Here is a 17,267-nt window from a genome sequence, read left to right on the forward strand (position 1 = left end):
AAAAAGTATATTACTTCACTGGCTGCCTGTGGGGTTGACTAGTTGTATGGAGGTACAACTATGAGGCTGTAAAATCGACTGTTCTGAGGTTTGGTTCGGTATCAAGCCATCTTAGGCTACCCGTGTGTGTGTGTGTGTGTGTGTGTGTGTGTGTGTGTGTGTGTGTGTGTGTGTGTGTGTGTGTGTGTACATGCGCGCCCCAGGCCATGTTACTGGGCCCAGTAGAGAGAGGTGATGGGGAACATGACTGGATCAGTGCATACATCACTGGCCTCTGTCACACTCAACACACAAGCCCTGGTACAGGGTAGTCCACACACACACAGGAAGGAGATCCTACAACTATCTGGCCCTGCCACAGCACAGTTGGATGCAGCAGAGCCCAGAGTGACATTGAGACCTGCGTCTCCTTTACTGCAATACTCTTCTCAGCTCAACTCCAGCCCTCTGCTCAGGTAATACATTCTGATTGCCTCTCTTCTGAATGGTGTTCAAAACATGTTTGAGGGGTTGAGTTTTTTTCTCCTTTTATTTCTGATTGGATGAGAATATGTTTTCTTTGCAAACTGGTCTGCCTGTTCTGACAACGTCACTCTTTGACGGTTTAAGAGAGAGACGGTAAACTTCTTTGTTTAAAAAGTTTGGCCGGATTCTGCTGTGTTTGCCCATGAGTGTTTTATTTTGTTACATTGAAAGATGAATGGGTTTAATGAAACACTATGAGAGTCATTTAAAAAAAAATCCTGATCTAATTGATCAGTGACGGTTTGGAAATCTGGCCCAGCCATTACTTACATTTATTGCATTATTTTAAGCCTTTGGGGATCATATTGAAAAGACAGGAGAGTATTTGATAGAGTAACTGCATATCATGCTACCAATGAGACGAGTACTGATATAGCATACCATGGCCAGATGAGCTACAGTACATATTGAGAACATGAGCTGTTTCTCTGCGAGTTGTGTTGCTTTGTTAGTTCGCCGTGGAAAGAAGTTATCACGGTTCAGGGCACATATGTGTTCTAGCCACACACCAGCACACCTGACAAAATCAAGGGCTTGATAATTACCGTATAAGTTGAATCAGGTGTGCTGTTGTGGGGAGAGTATAATATGTGCGAAAGCTGGAGGTCTGAGAATAGATCTGAGAGATTTTAGAATCCTTTCATCTCGGTTTTAGCTCAACGCCAGTTGGTTGTGATAGTGACAGGGACTCGGAACTATTGGCATGGGTTGATTGCGTAATCTGCTCTACCTCATTACCAAGCTAAGGGTTTGGGTCAATTCCATTTCAACTCAGGAAGTAAACTGAATGGAATGACCCTAATTTGACTAATTTGAGAATATGAGAATTGTGATGCAGTGAAAGATGTAGACTAGGGATGCAAATCTAAGGCCCTCCAGCTCCACTGGTTTTAATTTCTCCCTGCTACTTAATGAATCAGTCAATTTTATGGAATGAAAATGCATACACCTGGCTGCCAGGTAGAAAATAATTATAAATCAAAGGAATCAAACCCCAAATAAGCAGGAACTCAAGGACCAACGCTGGGCACCCCAGCTGTAAGCCTACCACTGGGATTGTTAGTAGGCCTAATCAGTCCAAAATATTCCATGTTCAGAGTTGTCTTTCCAATGAATAGCAACTAGGGTGTATGTGGGGTGTGAAACATGTCCTTCACACCCAGTGATCAGGAGCTCAGGGCCCAGCTGGTGATCAGGACTGACAGAGGTATTGATCAGCCTAGAAAAACACTGGGAGTGTGACACACACACACACACACACACACACACACACACACACACACACACACACACACACACACACACACACACACACACACACAGGGGCATAGATGTAAAATCATTACATATCTGTTGCATATGTTGTCTCACTGCATACACTGTTGCCCAGTCAGAAATGAACCCCTATCCCCCCCTGGACACTTTTCATAGATCTGAAAGAATCGGATTGGGTTTAAGCCTGAAAGTATAGGTCCACCTAGCCCAGATGGAGTTTCTGCCATATTCCTTAGACCAATCCGACCCTTTCAGATCTGTAAGAAGTGTCTATGGGAAAGGAGTTAGGGGTGGATTATTAACTGTGCATCACATTACAGATCCTTTTGAGGGAAATTCCTTGAGCATGTCCCCATACACTGATCTCCCTCTTCATCTCTCTCTGTTGTGTCATCATCCTCAGGGCAGCTGTGGTTTTCCATTGAGTTTTCTCAATCAGTCAGTCACCAATTGATCTCCGGGGTTACCAGATTGCTGTGTGGTTTGAACGGGTAGTCACGGGGTTATTCCTTTAACCATCATTTAAACCAGGAAATCCCTTTGAGATAAATAATCAGGGAGACCTGGCTTAACTTCTCTAGCCCATTCTACTTAAGTGTTTGAAGATCTTGGAGGCCACAGTGGCTTGCAAAAGTATTCACCCCCCCCCCCCCCCCCCTTGGCATTTTTCCTATTTTGTTGCCTTACAACCTGGAATTAAAATTGTTTTTTGGGGGGGGGGGTTGTATCATTTGATTTACACAACATGCCTACCACTTTGAAGATGCAAAATATTTTTTTACTTGAGCGTGCATAATTATTCACCCCCCCTTGGCACATCTAGCCACTGGGATGTTTGCCCATTCTTCAAGGTAAAACTGCTCCAGCTTCTTCAAATTAGATGGGTTCCGCTGGTGCACAGGAATCTTTAAGTCATACCACAGATTCTCAATTGGATTGAGTTCTGGGCTTTGACGAGACCATTTCAAAACATTTAAACTTTTCCCCTTAAACCACTCAAGTGTTGCTTTAGCAGTCCTGCTGGAAGGTGAACCTCCGTCCCAGTCTCAAATCTCTGGAAGACAGAAACAGGTTTCCCTCAAGAATTTCCCTGTACAGTGCCTTGCGAAAGTATTCGGGCCCCTTGAACTTTGCGACCTTTTGCCACATTTCAGGCTTCAAACATAAAGATATAAAACTGTATTTTTTTGTGAAGAATCAACAAGTGGGACACAATCATGAAGTGGAACAACATTTATTGGATATTTCAAACTTTTTTAACAAATCAAAAACGGAAAAATTGGGCGTGCAAAATTATTCAGCCCCCTGCGATTACAGCTGTAAGTCGCTTGGGGTATGTTGCCTCTGATTAATGCCCTCCTTGCCTGGTCTGTGAATTTTGGTGGGTGGCCCTCCCTTGGAAGGTTTGTTGTGGTGCCATATTCTTTCCATTTTATAATAATGGATTTAATGGTGCTCTGTGGGATGTTCAAAGTTCCAGATATTTTTTTATAACCCAACCCTGATCTGTACTTCTCCACAAATTTGTCCCTGGCCTGTTTGGAGAGCTCCTTGGTCTTCATGGTGCTGCTTGCTTGGTGGTGCCCCTTGCTTAGTGGAGTTGCAGACTCCGGGGCCTTTCAGAACAGGTGTATATGTACTGAGATCATGTGACAGATTATGTGACACTTAGATTGCACACAGGTGTGCTTTATTTAACTAATTGTGTGACTTCTGAAGGTAATTGGTTGCTTCCAGATCTTATTTAGGGGCTTCATAGCAAATGGGTGAATACATATGTGTGCACCACTTTTCCGTTTGTTTTTTTTGTTAGTGAATTTTTTGAAACAAGTTATTGTTTCTTCATTTCACCAATTTGGACTCTTTTGTGTATGTCCATTACATGAAATCCAAATAAAAATCAATTTAAATTACAGGTTGTAATTGCAACAAAATAAGGAAAAACGCTAAAGGGGATGAATACTTTTGCAAGGCACTGTCGGTGGAGTCATCACCATTTTGCTTACACCTACACCCAACTAAAAGTTATTGGCTTGAATATTAGTGAGAACCACACTGCCAGATGGTGATACTGTGTGTTGTGATGATCCTGCCCAGGAGAGGGCGTGATCACTACGTGGAATGCAAATGAGTTTACCTGGGGAATAAACAGGGGGTCATTCAGGTTCTTCTTTGAACAATTTGTATGAAGGGATGACTTGAATACAACATGCAACAGCGAAGAACAAAGTTGTTCACCTGTTTGCCTCATTCACGCCACAGCCATAGATCTCTAGACTCAAACATTATGGGAGATATGTGATGCACTACTGCAGATCAGAAGTGTACACCCGCTGTCAAACTGTTCCACTGAGATCTACATGCCTCTACATATACAGCTGTGTCAGATTAAGATGGAGTTTGTGCCTGCGTCGCTTCGTCAGTGTATTGTGTCTGAGAGGTCTGAAGGGCCTGTTATCGGCGTGTAGTTCATCTGTCTGTGTGTGTTCAAGGGAAACCTATATCAAAGGGTTCCGTAATGAAAGCAGGCAGGGTGGAGCGATAGAGAATCAAAGGAGGAAGAAGTGTGCAGGCTCTCGTCCTTCATCTCTCTCTCTCTCTCTCTCTCTCTCTCAATTTCAAATTCTGTTGAAGGGCTTTATTGTCATGGGAAACACATGTTAACATTTCCAAAGCAAGTGAACTAGATAATAAACCAAAGTGAAATAAACTATAAGAAAATAACAGTAAACATTACACTCACAAAAGTTGCCCCCCAAAAAATAAAGACGGTACACATTTCATATTATGTGCAGATAGTTAAAGTACAAAAGGGAAAGTAAATAAACATAAATATGGGTTGTATTTACAGTGGTGTTTGTTCTTCACTGGTTGCCCTTTTCTTGTGGCAACAGGTCGCATCTTAATGCTGTGATGGCACACTGTGGTATTTCACCCGAAAGATATAGGAGTTAATCAGAATTGGGTTTGTTGTCAAATTCTTTGTGGGTCTGTGTAAAATGAGGGGTGTGTTTGTGTTTGTGAACAGAGCCCCAGGACCAGCTTGCTTAGGGGACTGTTCTCCACGTTCATCTCTCTGTAGATGTTGGCTTGGTTATGGAAGGTTTGTGAATCGCTTCCTTTTAGGTGGTTGTAGAATTGAACGTCTCTCTTTCTTTCTTTCTTTCTTTCTTTCTTTCTTTCTTTCAGGATGGCACATGATTGGCAGGGAGGTAGAAGTAGGAGTCACCACCGATATGAGGAAGATGTTAAGGGTGAGTATGGCCACACACACGGTTGTTTAGTGTGTACATTGTCCAATGTATGGAAGGAGCAGACGCGCGTACGTTCATTAAGTCAAGAAAAGGGTTCCGGGAAAATAATGTTGCGTGGATGTTAACCATCTCTCTGTCTCCTCCTTACTGTCTACTCTCTCTGTCTCTCTCAGAGCCCCAGCCAGTGTATATTGGTGTTCCGGTAACACACGGTTACAGCAAAAGGAGACGTCGTAAACACCGCTCCCAGCGCGAACAAGAGAAACACCACACACACCGCGGCCAACACGCACACCATGAACACACACGTCACGAACACATACACCATGACAATCACCATGACTACCAGGAACACTACAAAGAGGAGGAGGAGCAGGAACAACATGACATATTTGACCCTGACTCCACAGGTGGGCACTCACGCACACGCACACACACACACACACACACACACACACACACACACAGACTTACACATGCGGACACGCGCACTTTAAGTAGTACACACATGTGAGAAGTATATGACCAGCCACAGTTGTTGCTGTTTTGAGGAATGATCCCCTGTCATTTCCAGGCGTGCTTATAACTAGCAGCAGGGTTTGTGTGTGTGTGTGTGTGTGTGTGTGTGTATGCACGCGTGTGTGTAATGAATGTGTCAAAGCGTGGTTCCTGTTCCCGTGGAGACCAGCGTCTTGAAGCTGGTAAGCTGATTAGAGCTGAGGAACTCAAACCCTGGTATACCACCGGTCCTCTGTGTGTGTGTGTGTGTGTGTATGTGATCAAGGGGGTCCACTGCCCCAGTTCCACAGGAGAAATATGTCACGTCATTTTACTCATCAGAGTATAGATCCCGGGATGGACGGAGGCAAGGAGAAGAACCCGGACACAAAAGGGGAAGGAAGGGGCGTACAGACAAAAGTGGAGTGAAGTTGATGTAGTTGTTGTGTGCACGCATGTGTGTCACAGGGTTAAGGGTACTTGAGGCTGCTGCGGTGGGTGTTTGTGCGCAGGTGCATGTGTGTGTCCATGCATGTGTGTGTGTGTGTCAGGGGGTGGAGAGTGCTTCAGGGTGCTGTGGGGTGTGTGTTGGCCTCTTAAGCCTCTGGTCCTTCGCTGCTCTGGAGATTTCAGTGGATTTCTGCTTCAGATTAAAGCAGACCAAAACAACTCCACAGGAAAACAATTCCGGAGCAGGACGGAACACACAGAACAGTGTTCAGCCCTTTGGACCGCTGGGTTTCTGACTGACGACACACCATCCCACACACGGCAGAACATGGCTCACTAAACAACGAAGGCCTATTGGATAGCGAAAGGTGTTGAGGCAGAGTTGGCGCAAAGAGAAGAGCATAAAGCTATAAGAAGAGGACGACAACGGAGCAAGGCGTTGAGAGGCGGAACGGGAGAGAGCAGGAAAGTTGTGGAGAGGAAGGAAAGAAGGAGTTTGTCCACTCTTCTCCTGGTTGTCCCATCAGTGGAGGTCTAGCCTTGACTCCGGTATCTCTAGTTTTCTCCAGAACAAGCCAATTGTCAAACGGGAATACGGTGTCAGGGACTCGTCTGGTACCGCGAGTCTCGTAGGTTGCTACCTCTCTGGGCTGGACGGACATTGACAGAAGCCTCCTGTTGTGTGTTGACCTATCAGCTGGTTGGGGATATCTCTCTCTCTGAGCTGCTGGGAGTACAGGTGTATACCGAAAGTCTCTGGTTGTGGTTCCAGTGGTTAGTCATGGAGGACTCTGGTTCCTCCATCACCTCCAGCATGGCCTCTCGCTGGACACTGCCTGGCTCACACACAGGTAAACAAACAAAAACAGAAAGAGAGGAGGGGAGGAGGTACAGAGAACAGGAGGAGAATGGAGGGGAGGAGAACAGGAGGAGAACGGGGGGGAGGAGGTACAGAGAACAGGAGGAGAATGGAGGTACAGAGAACAGGAGGAGAATGGAGGGGAGGAGGTACAGAGAACAGGAGGAGAATGGAGGGGAGGAGGTACAGAGAACAGGAAGAGAATGGAGGGGAAGAGGTACAGAGAACAGGAGGAGAATGGAGGGGAGGAGGTACAGAGAACAGGAAGAGAATGGAGCGGAGGAGGTACAGAGAACAGGAAGAGAATGGAGGGGAGGAGGTACAGAGAACAGGAGGAGAATGGAGGGGAGGAGGTACAGAGAACAGGAAGAGAATGGAGGGGAGGAGGTACAGAGAACAGGAAGAGAATGGAGGGGAGGAGGTACAGAGAACAGGAGGAGAATGGAGGGGAGGAGGTACAGAGAACAGGAAGAGAATGGAGGGGAGGAGGTACAGAGAACAGGAAGAGAATGGAGGGGAGGAGGTACAGAGAACAGGAAGAGAATGGAGGGGAGGAGGTACAGAGAACAGGAGGAGAATGGAGGGGAGGAGGTACAGAGAACAGGAGGAGAATGGAGGGGAGGAGGTACAGAGAACAGGAAGAGAATGGAGGGGAAGAGGTACAGAGAACAGGAAGAGAATGGAGGGGAGGAGGTACAGAGAACAGAAAGAGAATGGAGCGGAGGAGGTACAGAGAACAGAAAGAGAATGGAGGGGAGGAGGTACAGAGAACAGAAAGAGAATGGAGGGGAGGAGGTACAGAGAACAGGAAGAGAATGGAGCGGAGGAGGTACAGAGAACAGGAAGAGAATGGAGGGGAGGAGGTACAGAGAACAGAAAGAGAATGGAGCAGAGGAGGTACAGAGAACAGGAAGAGAATGGAGGGGAGGAGGTACAGAGAACAGAAAGAGAATGGAGCGGAGGAGGTACAGAGAACAGGAAGAGAATGGAGGGGAGGAGGTACAGAGAACAGAAAGAGAATGGAGGGGAAGAGGTACAGAGAACAGAAAGAGAATGGAGGGGAGGAGGTACAGAGAACAGGAAGAGAATGGAGGGGAAGAGGTACAGAGAACAGGAGGAGAATGGAGGGGAGGAGGTACAGAGAACAGAAAGAGAATGGAGGGGAGGAGGTACAGAGAACAGAAAGAGAATGGAGGGGAGGAGGTACAGAGAACAGGAGGAGAATGGAGGGGAAGAGGTACAGAGAACAGAAAGAGAATGGAGGGGAGGAGGTACAGAGAACAGGAAGAGAATGGAGGGGAAGAGGTACAGAGAACAGGAGGAGAATGGAGGGGACAGCTCGATCTTAATATTTATTTGCTTTCTTATTGTAACAATGTTGTTTGTGTCATTGCTGTGTAGTAAGACTTGGTTGAGTCTTGGTTCTTATTTGGGTGTATTTCAGGGGTGACTTGTCAGGTGTATGGTCACCGTCGACCACGTTGGAACTGATTTCAATGAATGACGTTGAACGACGACCTGCACGTAATAGGTGTCCGTCGCTGTCACATGGGCGTCGTCGCTGTCACATGGCCGTGGCATTCGGAATGTCCTATTGAGGCCTGCGTTTCTCAACCTCTGGTCTTTGGACCGGCACCGGTCCCCAGGATGTTACTGAGCGGTCCCTTCGGGTAGACTGAACATAGATTCAAACTATCACGCGAGAACTAATCTAAGGTGAAGAGCCATAATGCGGTGTCTGTTTTGTCTTTGACTGGAGTCTGAGGTCAAGAGCAGGCCACTCGCCTCAGTGCTCTCCGAAGGACCAGTCTTTCTCTGTCTGCCCTCTCTCTCTTTCTCCGATTCACTCTGGGTTTTTTTCCTCTCACTCCCTTCTCTGTGAACTATATTTGATTTTCACTTTGTTCTTAAAAATGGGCCTCGAGGTCTGCATGTCTGTCCTCACCCACTGGGCACGGACGTCAATTCAACATCTATTCCACATTGGCTCCATGTAATTTTATCGAAATGACATGGAAACAACGCTGAGTCAACGAGTGTGTGCTCAGCGGGCAGTAATCTCTTAGGAACAGGACCTTTCCATGTGTTCACGCTGGCTAACTCTTGACCAGTGCTGGGCAGTGCTCTTAGGCAGTGTGCTGCTTAGCTTAGCTACCCAGTGACGAGAGGAAGGTTATTCATTGGCTGTTACTCATGTACTGTATAGAGGGGTGCAGGGGGTATTTACCCACATTGACTGGGACTATGTGACTCTGTGACTGACGGCGGGACGGGACGGGGGGGGTTAAAGATTAGAGGTGTTGTTTTAGGTTAAGGGTCGAAGGGAACTCACACAGGATCAAAGTAAGCTACATTAGGACACCCAGGAGCGGAGCAACACACTCAACCCCCCCCCCCCCCCCCCACACACGCACACACACACACACAGTGGTGTGGCAGTGTGATTAGAGCCCTGGGGCTAGGAGCATAATAATGAGCTTTGATCCACCGCCAGGAGATTCTGAGAGTCCTGGGTTGGTCGTACTACAGTTTTTCCAGTCCTATTCAGTTACAGTTGTGTGCTGAACATTTCAAAAGGGTTCCTAATAGTTCCAAATAAGCAAAGAAATAAACACACACATTCTTTTAAGACTTCTGATAACCTGATGCCCTAGTTTAGTACACGTTCAGTACTGTCAATCAGCCGTACATCCTAGTGGAATATCTTATACAGTTCTCACACACGCTGTTAGGAAATGTGTTTGATGCCTAGATACGTACGTGTTTTAATTCTATTTCTGTAGCTTGATGTTTCCTCTCTCGTGAACTCCCTTTCCCAGTGTCCCCGGCGGCGGAGAGGCTGCGCTACATCCTGGGTGAAGATGACGACATGCCGACGCCCACTCTGTTTACGGAGATGGACACGCTGCAACACGATGGAGACGAGATGGAGTGGAAAGAGTCTGCTAGGTACACACACACACACACACACACACACACACACACACACACACACACACACACACACACACACACACACACACACACACACACACACACACACACACACCTCAACCATTTGTGTGTGTCCACCCTGGAGTGTGTGCCCTCATTAGTTTGAGATTGTAGGGGGCTTTAGTTGTGGATTTAGGGGGAGGTGTTGGTAGGGAACCTGTAGATAGTTTCATTAGAAGAGTGTTAGCAGCAAAGCCCTACGGTAGTGTCACGGAGCTGGGTTCGGTCCACCCTGCCTTAATAACCAGACATCGAAAGACTTCATGGGGCTTCTCTCCTTCCTCTCCAGGTGGGTGAAGTTTGAGGAGAAGGTGGAGGAGGGAGGAGAGAGGTGGAGTAAGCCCCATGTGTCCACCCTGACCCTCCACAGTCTGTTTGAGCTGAGGACCTGCATCCAGACTGGCAGTGTACTGCTGGATCTGGAGGGATACTCCCTGCCACAGATAGTGGGTGAGTGTGTATGTGTGACCCAGACCATGGCCCATTCCCAAATCAAGCCCTAGTCGTCCCTATGCCCTGTGCACTTCTGGAGACTCAAACGATTTTTATAGGTGTAAGCAATATGGTTCAAATCCATCTTGCCCTCTGATTGGCCGGTTGGAAGTGCATAAGGAAGTGGACAGGGGCTATGGGTCGACTTGGGATTGAGCACAACTGACTCTTGAACTCTCACCCTGACCTCTGACCCCAGATGACATCGTGGACCGCCAGGTGGCAGACGGTCTGATTGGTCCAGAACTGAGGGAGAAGGTCAGCTTTGTGTTGCTACGGAAACATCGCCACCAGCATAAGAAACCCATCCACCTCTCGCTAGCCGACATGGGAAAATCAAACAATTCCCCCACCAGTGAGTGTGTGTGTGTGTGTGTGTGTGTGTGTGTGTGTGTGTGTGTGTGTGTGTGTGTGTGTGTGTGTGTGTGTGTGTGTGTGTGTGTGTGTGTGTGTGTGTGTGTGTGTGTGTGTGTGTGTGTGTGTGCTGTGTTGTGTTCTCTTGTTGATTTTCATCTCTGTCGTAGTATCATGCTGATTTGACTCATACAGCAATAACATTTTCTCTCTCCTCTTTTCACAAACTGCCTCACCGTCTCTCCTCTGTTTACTCTCTTCTCATTCTCCTCCACCTTTTTCTCCTCTTCTCTCTCTCCCCCCTCCTGTGTCTCCCCCCTTTTTCTCTCTCCCCCTCTCCTCCCTCCCTCTGTCTCTCTCTCTCACTCTCTCTCTAGGCCGTAGTCCCCAGTCTTTTCATAATGTCAGTCGTAGTAACGTCAGTCGCTTTCCTAGTTCAGCCTCTGGCCTCCATCACTCCACAGAGGACTTACGAGCCAAGTCAGGCAGCCTTGGCCGCCTGCGTGAGTCTACACGCACGCACATACTCAAGCGCACAGACACATAGACACGCTTGCGAGTGTACGGACACCCTCAAGTGCACAGGCACACACACACACACACTCAATACACACACGTGTATACATGCAAACTAATATTCTTTCACCCTCTTTCCTGTCTCTGGCGGCTAACCTCAGAGACGTGTGTTTGTAATTCACATATCTAACCTTATAACCTCATAGAGACGTGTATTAGTAATTCACATATCTAACCTCATAACCTCATAGAGACGTGTGTTTGTAATTCACATATCTAACCTCATAACCTCATAGAGATGTGTGTTTTTAATTCACATATCTAACCTCGTAACCTCATAGAGATATGTGTTTTCAATTCACATATCTAACCTCGTAACTTCATAGAGATATGTGTGTGATTTCAGTGTGCAAGTTTTTGGTCACACTGTATTTTGGAGAGCTCCTAATACACAGTAGTCTCTTGAGCCAGACAGCTTACTAAATACACAGTGGGTCCATTTTTGTGTGTGTGTGTGTGGGGGGGAAGGGGTTTGTTCCGGTTCTTTCTCTGCTAATTAATTTGTCCCTAAATCATAAATCAGCTTTTGGGGGGAATGATCCATTAGATGTAATCGGCCGTTGAAACAATCAGGCAAGCTCTGCTCACACCCCCCCAAGCCATCTACAGTGCCACAGAAAGACGCATTCACACTATATCTATAGCTGGTATTTGCCTATAAAGATGGGTTGGAGACGTCTACTGCTGCAACTTCCAAAATGAAAAATGACACTACACAAACTCTCGACCCGTGAATACGCTGAGGAGACTGCTAACTTCACGTCTAGTTAACTCAGACTGCCACCCACCGAAGTCATTCATTGGTGTCAATAGGGGAATCGTGTGAGCATATTATTGTGCATGTGAGTTTGTGTGGAGTGCAATAGAAAGTGGTGTGTGTCTACTTGTTTTTCATATGATGTTTCAGATCCCGCGCAAAGCCGAAGCATGAACGACATTTCAGACAAGCCAAGCACAGACCAGGTAACGCCAAAGATCATTGTTCTGTGTGTGTGTGTGTGTGTGTGTGTGTGTGTGTGTGTGAATGATGATGGAAAAGTTATTACATTGCATAACCCTAAGCTCCTGTTGTTCGTCTCGGCTTAATTGTTTGGGTGCGTCCACCCGTCAAAAATGAGAGGGAGAGAGGGAGAGCAGGATAAAGAATAGTACTGTTCTCATGGGAGTCACTTGCCTTTCCTTTCGACGTGGGCCAAAGGACAGATTTGGGTATTATTGTTTAGCTGTGGATGGAGATGGTGTGTGTGTGTGAGGGGGACGCTGAGTATGTGCAGGGGGTCAATGCCCACCCTGACAGAGTTCGCGGGACTTCAAAGCCACACACATACAGTACACCATCTGAGTCCACTTGAATGATTTACTCCCCCATACAGTGGCTTGATAACCAGTATTGGGGGAGTAACAGATTACAAAACGGTCAATGTGATCCGTTACGTTACCAGCACAAATATTGTAATCGGATTGTAAATACTTTTGAGGATTACTTTTACATTCCCAAAGGATGTTTGAGCGGGGAGAACATCTTCAACACCTTTTCTGTATTCTCAATGACATTCAGATCAGCTTTGAAAGAAAGTGCCACCAACCTCCTGTGTATTGTAGATGTGTTGTAGTAGTGGGTAATCATGTGTAATGTTTAAAACCAGCAGCCCAGCAACTGTATGTAAATGGCTTTAATATTACTGGACCACAGGAAGAGTAGCAGCTTCTGGGGATCCATAATAAACAGAAATAATAAAATACAAACACAAATGACCCACCCCATGAGAACCCAAATATAAGCTTGTTTTTCTCCAATATTTGTAAACATTGTCAATCCCATTGCTGGGCCTGTAATTTTCATCATAGGTACACTTCAACTATGACAGACAAAATGAGAGAAAAAAAATCCAGAAAATCACATTGTAGGATTTTTAATGAATTTATTTGCAAATTATCATTTTGTCTGTCATAGTTGAATTGTACCTATGATGAAAATTACAGGCCTCTCTCATCTTTTTAAGTGGGAGAACTTGCACAATAGGTGGCTGACTAAATACCTTTTTGCCCCACTAGCAAATGCAGCGTATGGCATCCATTTTTCATATGCAAATAGCACTTTTCAGTAGTGCTCAAAGCATGCCATTCCGTGAGAGCAGCATTTATTTTTCAACTGAAATCAATGATCCCAATCAGTCCTCCATGACAACACAATCATAAACAACAGAGTAGGGCTGGCTAATAAGTCCTTAGTTTTGGTGTTAATCTTCAGTAAAACCATATGGCTAATCTATACTTCCAAGTCATATTCTTGAAGATCAAGGCGTATTAAATGGAGTGACTGGAATTCTGACGGACTTTGGATTTTAATATAACGATATAACCCAATCATATTATTATCTGTAGTAGAAAGCAATGGGTTAGACGAAGCCTACAAAACCAACCTATAAAGGAAAATGCAGTATCCATTCATGGCAAGTTAGGTAAACTGATTTATCCTGGAATAGATTGGTTGTCACGCCCTGACCATAGAGAGCCCTTGTTTCTCTACGGTGTAGTAGGTCAGGGCGTGACTGGGGGTATTCTAGTTTATTATTTCTATGTTGGTGATTTGTAGGATTCCCAATTAGAGGCAGCTGGTAATCGTTGTCTCTAATTGGGGATCATGTTTAGGTAGCACTTTTCCCACCTGTGTTTGTGGGATATTATTTTGTGTTTTGTGCATGTGCACCACGTAGTCACGTTTCGTTGTTAGTTTATTGATTTATTTGTTTTCTTCTTGTTAAGTTTCACTTTATAATAAATATGTGGAACTCAACATCCACTGTGCCTTGCTCCGTCTCTCCACACGTATGTGACAGAATATCCCACACACCAAGGACCAAGCAGCGTGCTACAATGGGGGAAATAAGTTGGACCTGGGAAGAAATAATGGAAGGACAGGAGATCCTTCCTTGGCAGGAGTCACAGAGGACGCAAGGAGGACAGCGACGACGGCGAGATTCGTGGCCACAAAGAAAGCCCCAAAAAACAGCCTGAAAATATTTTGGGGGGGCACAAGGGGTGGTCGGTGGAGCCGAAGAGTGAACCAGAGCCAGTCTGGGAGAAGAGGGAGAAACTGGAGGAGAGTGAACGGAGAGAGTCAGAGACCGTCAGTGAGTGGATGGAGATATTGGAGGAAAAAGAACGGAGAGAGTTGTTGAGTTGGTGGAGGATGTACGACATTTGCCCTAAGGAGCGTGTTATCAGTTTAATGCCACCTGAGTCAGCTCTCCGTACTCGTCCTGAGGAGCGTGCTATCAGTCTGGTAAAATCTGTGCCGGCTCCACGCACCAGGTCTCCAGTATGCCTTCCCAGCCCAGTACATCCTGTGCCAGCTCCTCGCACTAGGCCTTCAGTGCGCCTTCACAGCCCAGTACGTCCTGTGCCAGCTCCACGCACTAGGCCTTCAGTGCGCCTTCACAGCCCAGTACGTCCTGTGCCAGCTCCACGCACTAGGCCTTCAGTGCGCCTTCCCAGTCCGGTACGTCCTGTGCCTGCTCCTCGCACTTGCCCTGAAGAGCGTGTCATCAGTCCGGTACGTCCTGTGTCTCCTCCTCGCACTTGCCCTGAAGAGCGTGTCATCAGTCCGGTACGTCCTGTGTCTCCTCCTCGCACTTGCCCTGAAGAGCGTGTCATCAGTCCGGTGCCACCTGTGTCTCCTCCTCGCACTTGTCCTGAAGAGCGTGTCATCAGTCCGGTACGTCCTGTGTCTCCTCCTCGCACTTGCCCTGAAGAGCGTGTCATCAGTCCGGTGCCACCTGTGTCTCCTCCTCGCACTTGCCCTGAAGAGCGTGTCATCAGTCCGGTACGTCCTGTGTCTCCTCCTCGCACTTGCCCTGAAGAGCGTGTCATCAGTCCGGTACGTCCTGTGTCTCCTCCTCGCACTTGCCCTGAAGAGCGTGTCATCAGTCCGGTACGTCCTGTGCCTGCTCCTCGCACTTGCCCTGAAGAGCGTGTCATCAGTCCGGTACGTCCTGTGTCTCCTCCTCGCACTTGCCCTGAAGAGCGTGTCATCAGTCCGGTACGTCCTGTGTCTCCTCCTCGCACTTGCCCTGAAGAGCGTGTCATCAGTCCGGTACGTCCTGTGCCTGCTCCTCGCACTTGCCCTGAAGAGCGTGTCATCAGTCCGGTACGTCCGTGTCTCCACAGTCCGGGAACCTCCTGCGACGGTCCATGGACCGGAACCTGCTGCGACAGTCCACGGTCCGGAATCTCCTGCGACGGTCCACAGTCACGCCCTGACCATAGAGAGCCCTTGTTTCTCTATGGTGTAGTAGGTCAGGGCGTGACTGGGGTATTCTAGTTTATTATTTCTATGTGATGTTCTAGTTTATTTTCTATGTTGGTGATTTGTATGATTCCCAATTAGAGGCAGCTGGTAATTGTTGTCTCTAATTGGGGATCATATATAGGTAGCATTTTTCCCACCTGTGTTTGTGGGATATTGTTTTGTGCATGTGCACCACGTAGTCACGTTTCGTTGTTAGTTTATTGATTTATTTGTTTTGTTCTTGCTAAGTTTCACTTTATAATAAATATGTGGAACTCAACATCCACTGCGCCTTGCTCCGTCTCTCCTCACTGACATTGGTAATATTAATTTCTGTCTTCTAATGCATCTTAACGGGAAAGTAATCTAAAAGTAACTGAAAGCAATTCAAAGGTTACATTACTGATTACAACTGAACTATACTGAACAAAAATATAAACGCAACATGCAACAATTTTATCGATTTTTACTGATAAATTCATTAGGCCCTGATCTATGGATTTCACATGACTGGGCAGGGGCACAGCCATGGTTGGGACTTGGAGAGCATAGGCCCACCCACTTGGGAGCCAGGCCCATCCACTGGGGAGCCAGGTCTAGCTAATCAGAATTAGTTTTTCCCCACAAAAGGGCTTTATTACAAACAGTCCTCAGTTTCATCAGCTGTCCGGGTGGCTGGTCTCAGACGATCCAGCAGGTGAAGAAGCCGGATGTGGAGATTCTGGGCTGGCATGGAAACATAATGTCTGCGATTGTGAGGCCGGTTGTACATACTGCCAAATTCTCTAAAACAACATTGGAGATGGCTTATGGTAGAGAAATTAACATTCAATTCTCTGGCAACAGCTCTGGTAGACTTGCCAATTGCAGTCAGCATGCCAATTGCACGCTCTCTCAACTTGAGACATCTGTGGCATTGTGTTGTGTGACAAAACTGCACATTTTAGAGAGGCCTTTTATTGTCCCCAGCACAAGGTGCACCTGTGTGATGATCATGCTGTTTAATCAGATTCTTGATATGACACACTTGTCAGGTGGATGGATTATCTTGGCAAAGGAAAAATGCTCACTATCACTACTAGGGATGTAAACAAATTTGCCCACACAATTTGAGAGAAATAAGCTTTTTGTGAGTATGTAAAATTAATGGGATCTTTTATTTCAGCTCATGGAACATGGGACCAACACTTTACATGTTTCATTTTACATTTTTGTTCATTATAGTAACTGTAACAGATTACATTTAGAAATTAACTTTGCACTGCCTGCCTGCCTGCCTGCCACACACACACAAACACACATCCATGTCCTCATATTCAAACTTCTGTACATGTAGGGGCTTTGACAGCCCGGCTTTAACCAGCACCTGACTAGGTCACAGAGAGAGAAGGGGGGAGGTATTCCTTGAAGTAGACTGTTATACTGAATAGGGGTATTGTTGACGTCATGTTCGAGGCAGTAAATTACGACCAGAGAACACTCTTAGCAAAAAGGATTCCAAAAGGGTTCTTCGGCAATCACTTTAACCCTTTGAATAACCCTTTTGGGGTTCCATGTAGAACCCTCTGTGAAAAGGGTTCCACCCAAAGGGGTTCTACCTGTAACCCAAAATGGTTATTCAAAGGGTTCTCAAGTGGGAACAGCTGAAGAAGCCTTTTAGGCACTAGATAGAACCTTCTTTTCTACACGTTTGTAGGTC

At 46.5% G+C, this 17,267-nt stretch overlaps 1 protein-coding gene across 2 annotated transcripts in view; it reads left to right on the forward strand.

The window, feature by feature from the left end:
- Positions 1-337: 337 nt before the first annotated feature.
- Positions 338-17,267, forward strand: part of LOC110509317 (electrogenic sodium bicarbonate cotransporter 4-like) — a 35,707-nt gene continuing 18,777 nt past the window's right edge. The window contains exons 1-8 of one of the 2 annotated variants that reach the window (XM_036967899.1): positions 338-455; positions 4,990-5,054; positions 5,228-5,464; positions 9,681-9,810; positions 10,145-10,305; positions 10,547-10,702; positions 11,079-11,204; positions 12,185-12,240. In XM_036967899.1, coding sequence (XP_036823794.1) covers positions 4,991-5,054; positions 5,228-5,464; positions 9,681-9,810; positions 10,145-10,305; positions 10,547-10,702; positions 11,079-11,204; positions 12,185-12,240 — 930 coding nt within the window. In that variant the 5' untranslated portion in view covers positions 338-455; position 4,990. Of the gene's footprint in view, positions 456-4,989; positions 5,055-5,227; positions 5,465-6,144; positions 6,854-9,680; positions 9,811-10,144; positions 10,306-10,546; positions 10,703-11,078; positions 11,205-12,184; positions 12,241-17,267 lie in introns of those variants that run through there. The other variant, XM_036967900.1, reaches the window with a different exon arrangement.

Source organism: Oncorhynchus mykiss, chromosome Y (genome assembly GCF_013265735.2).
Source record: "Oncorhynchus mykiss isolate Arlee chromosome Y, USDA_OmykA_1.1, whole genome shotgun sequence".
Taxonomy (NCBI): Eukaryota; Metazoa; Chordata; class Actinopteri; order Salmoniformes; family Salmonidae; genus Oncorhynchus; species Oncorhynchus mykiss.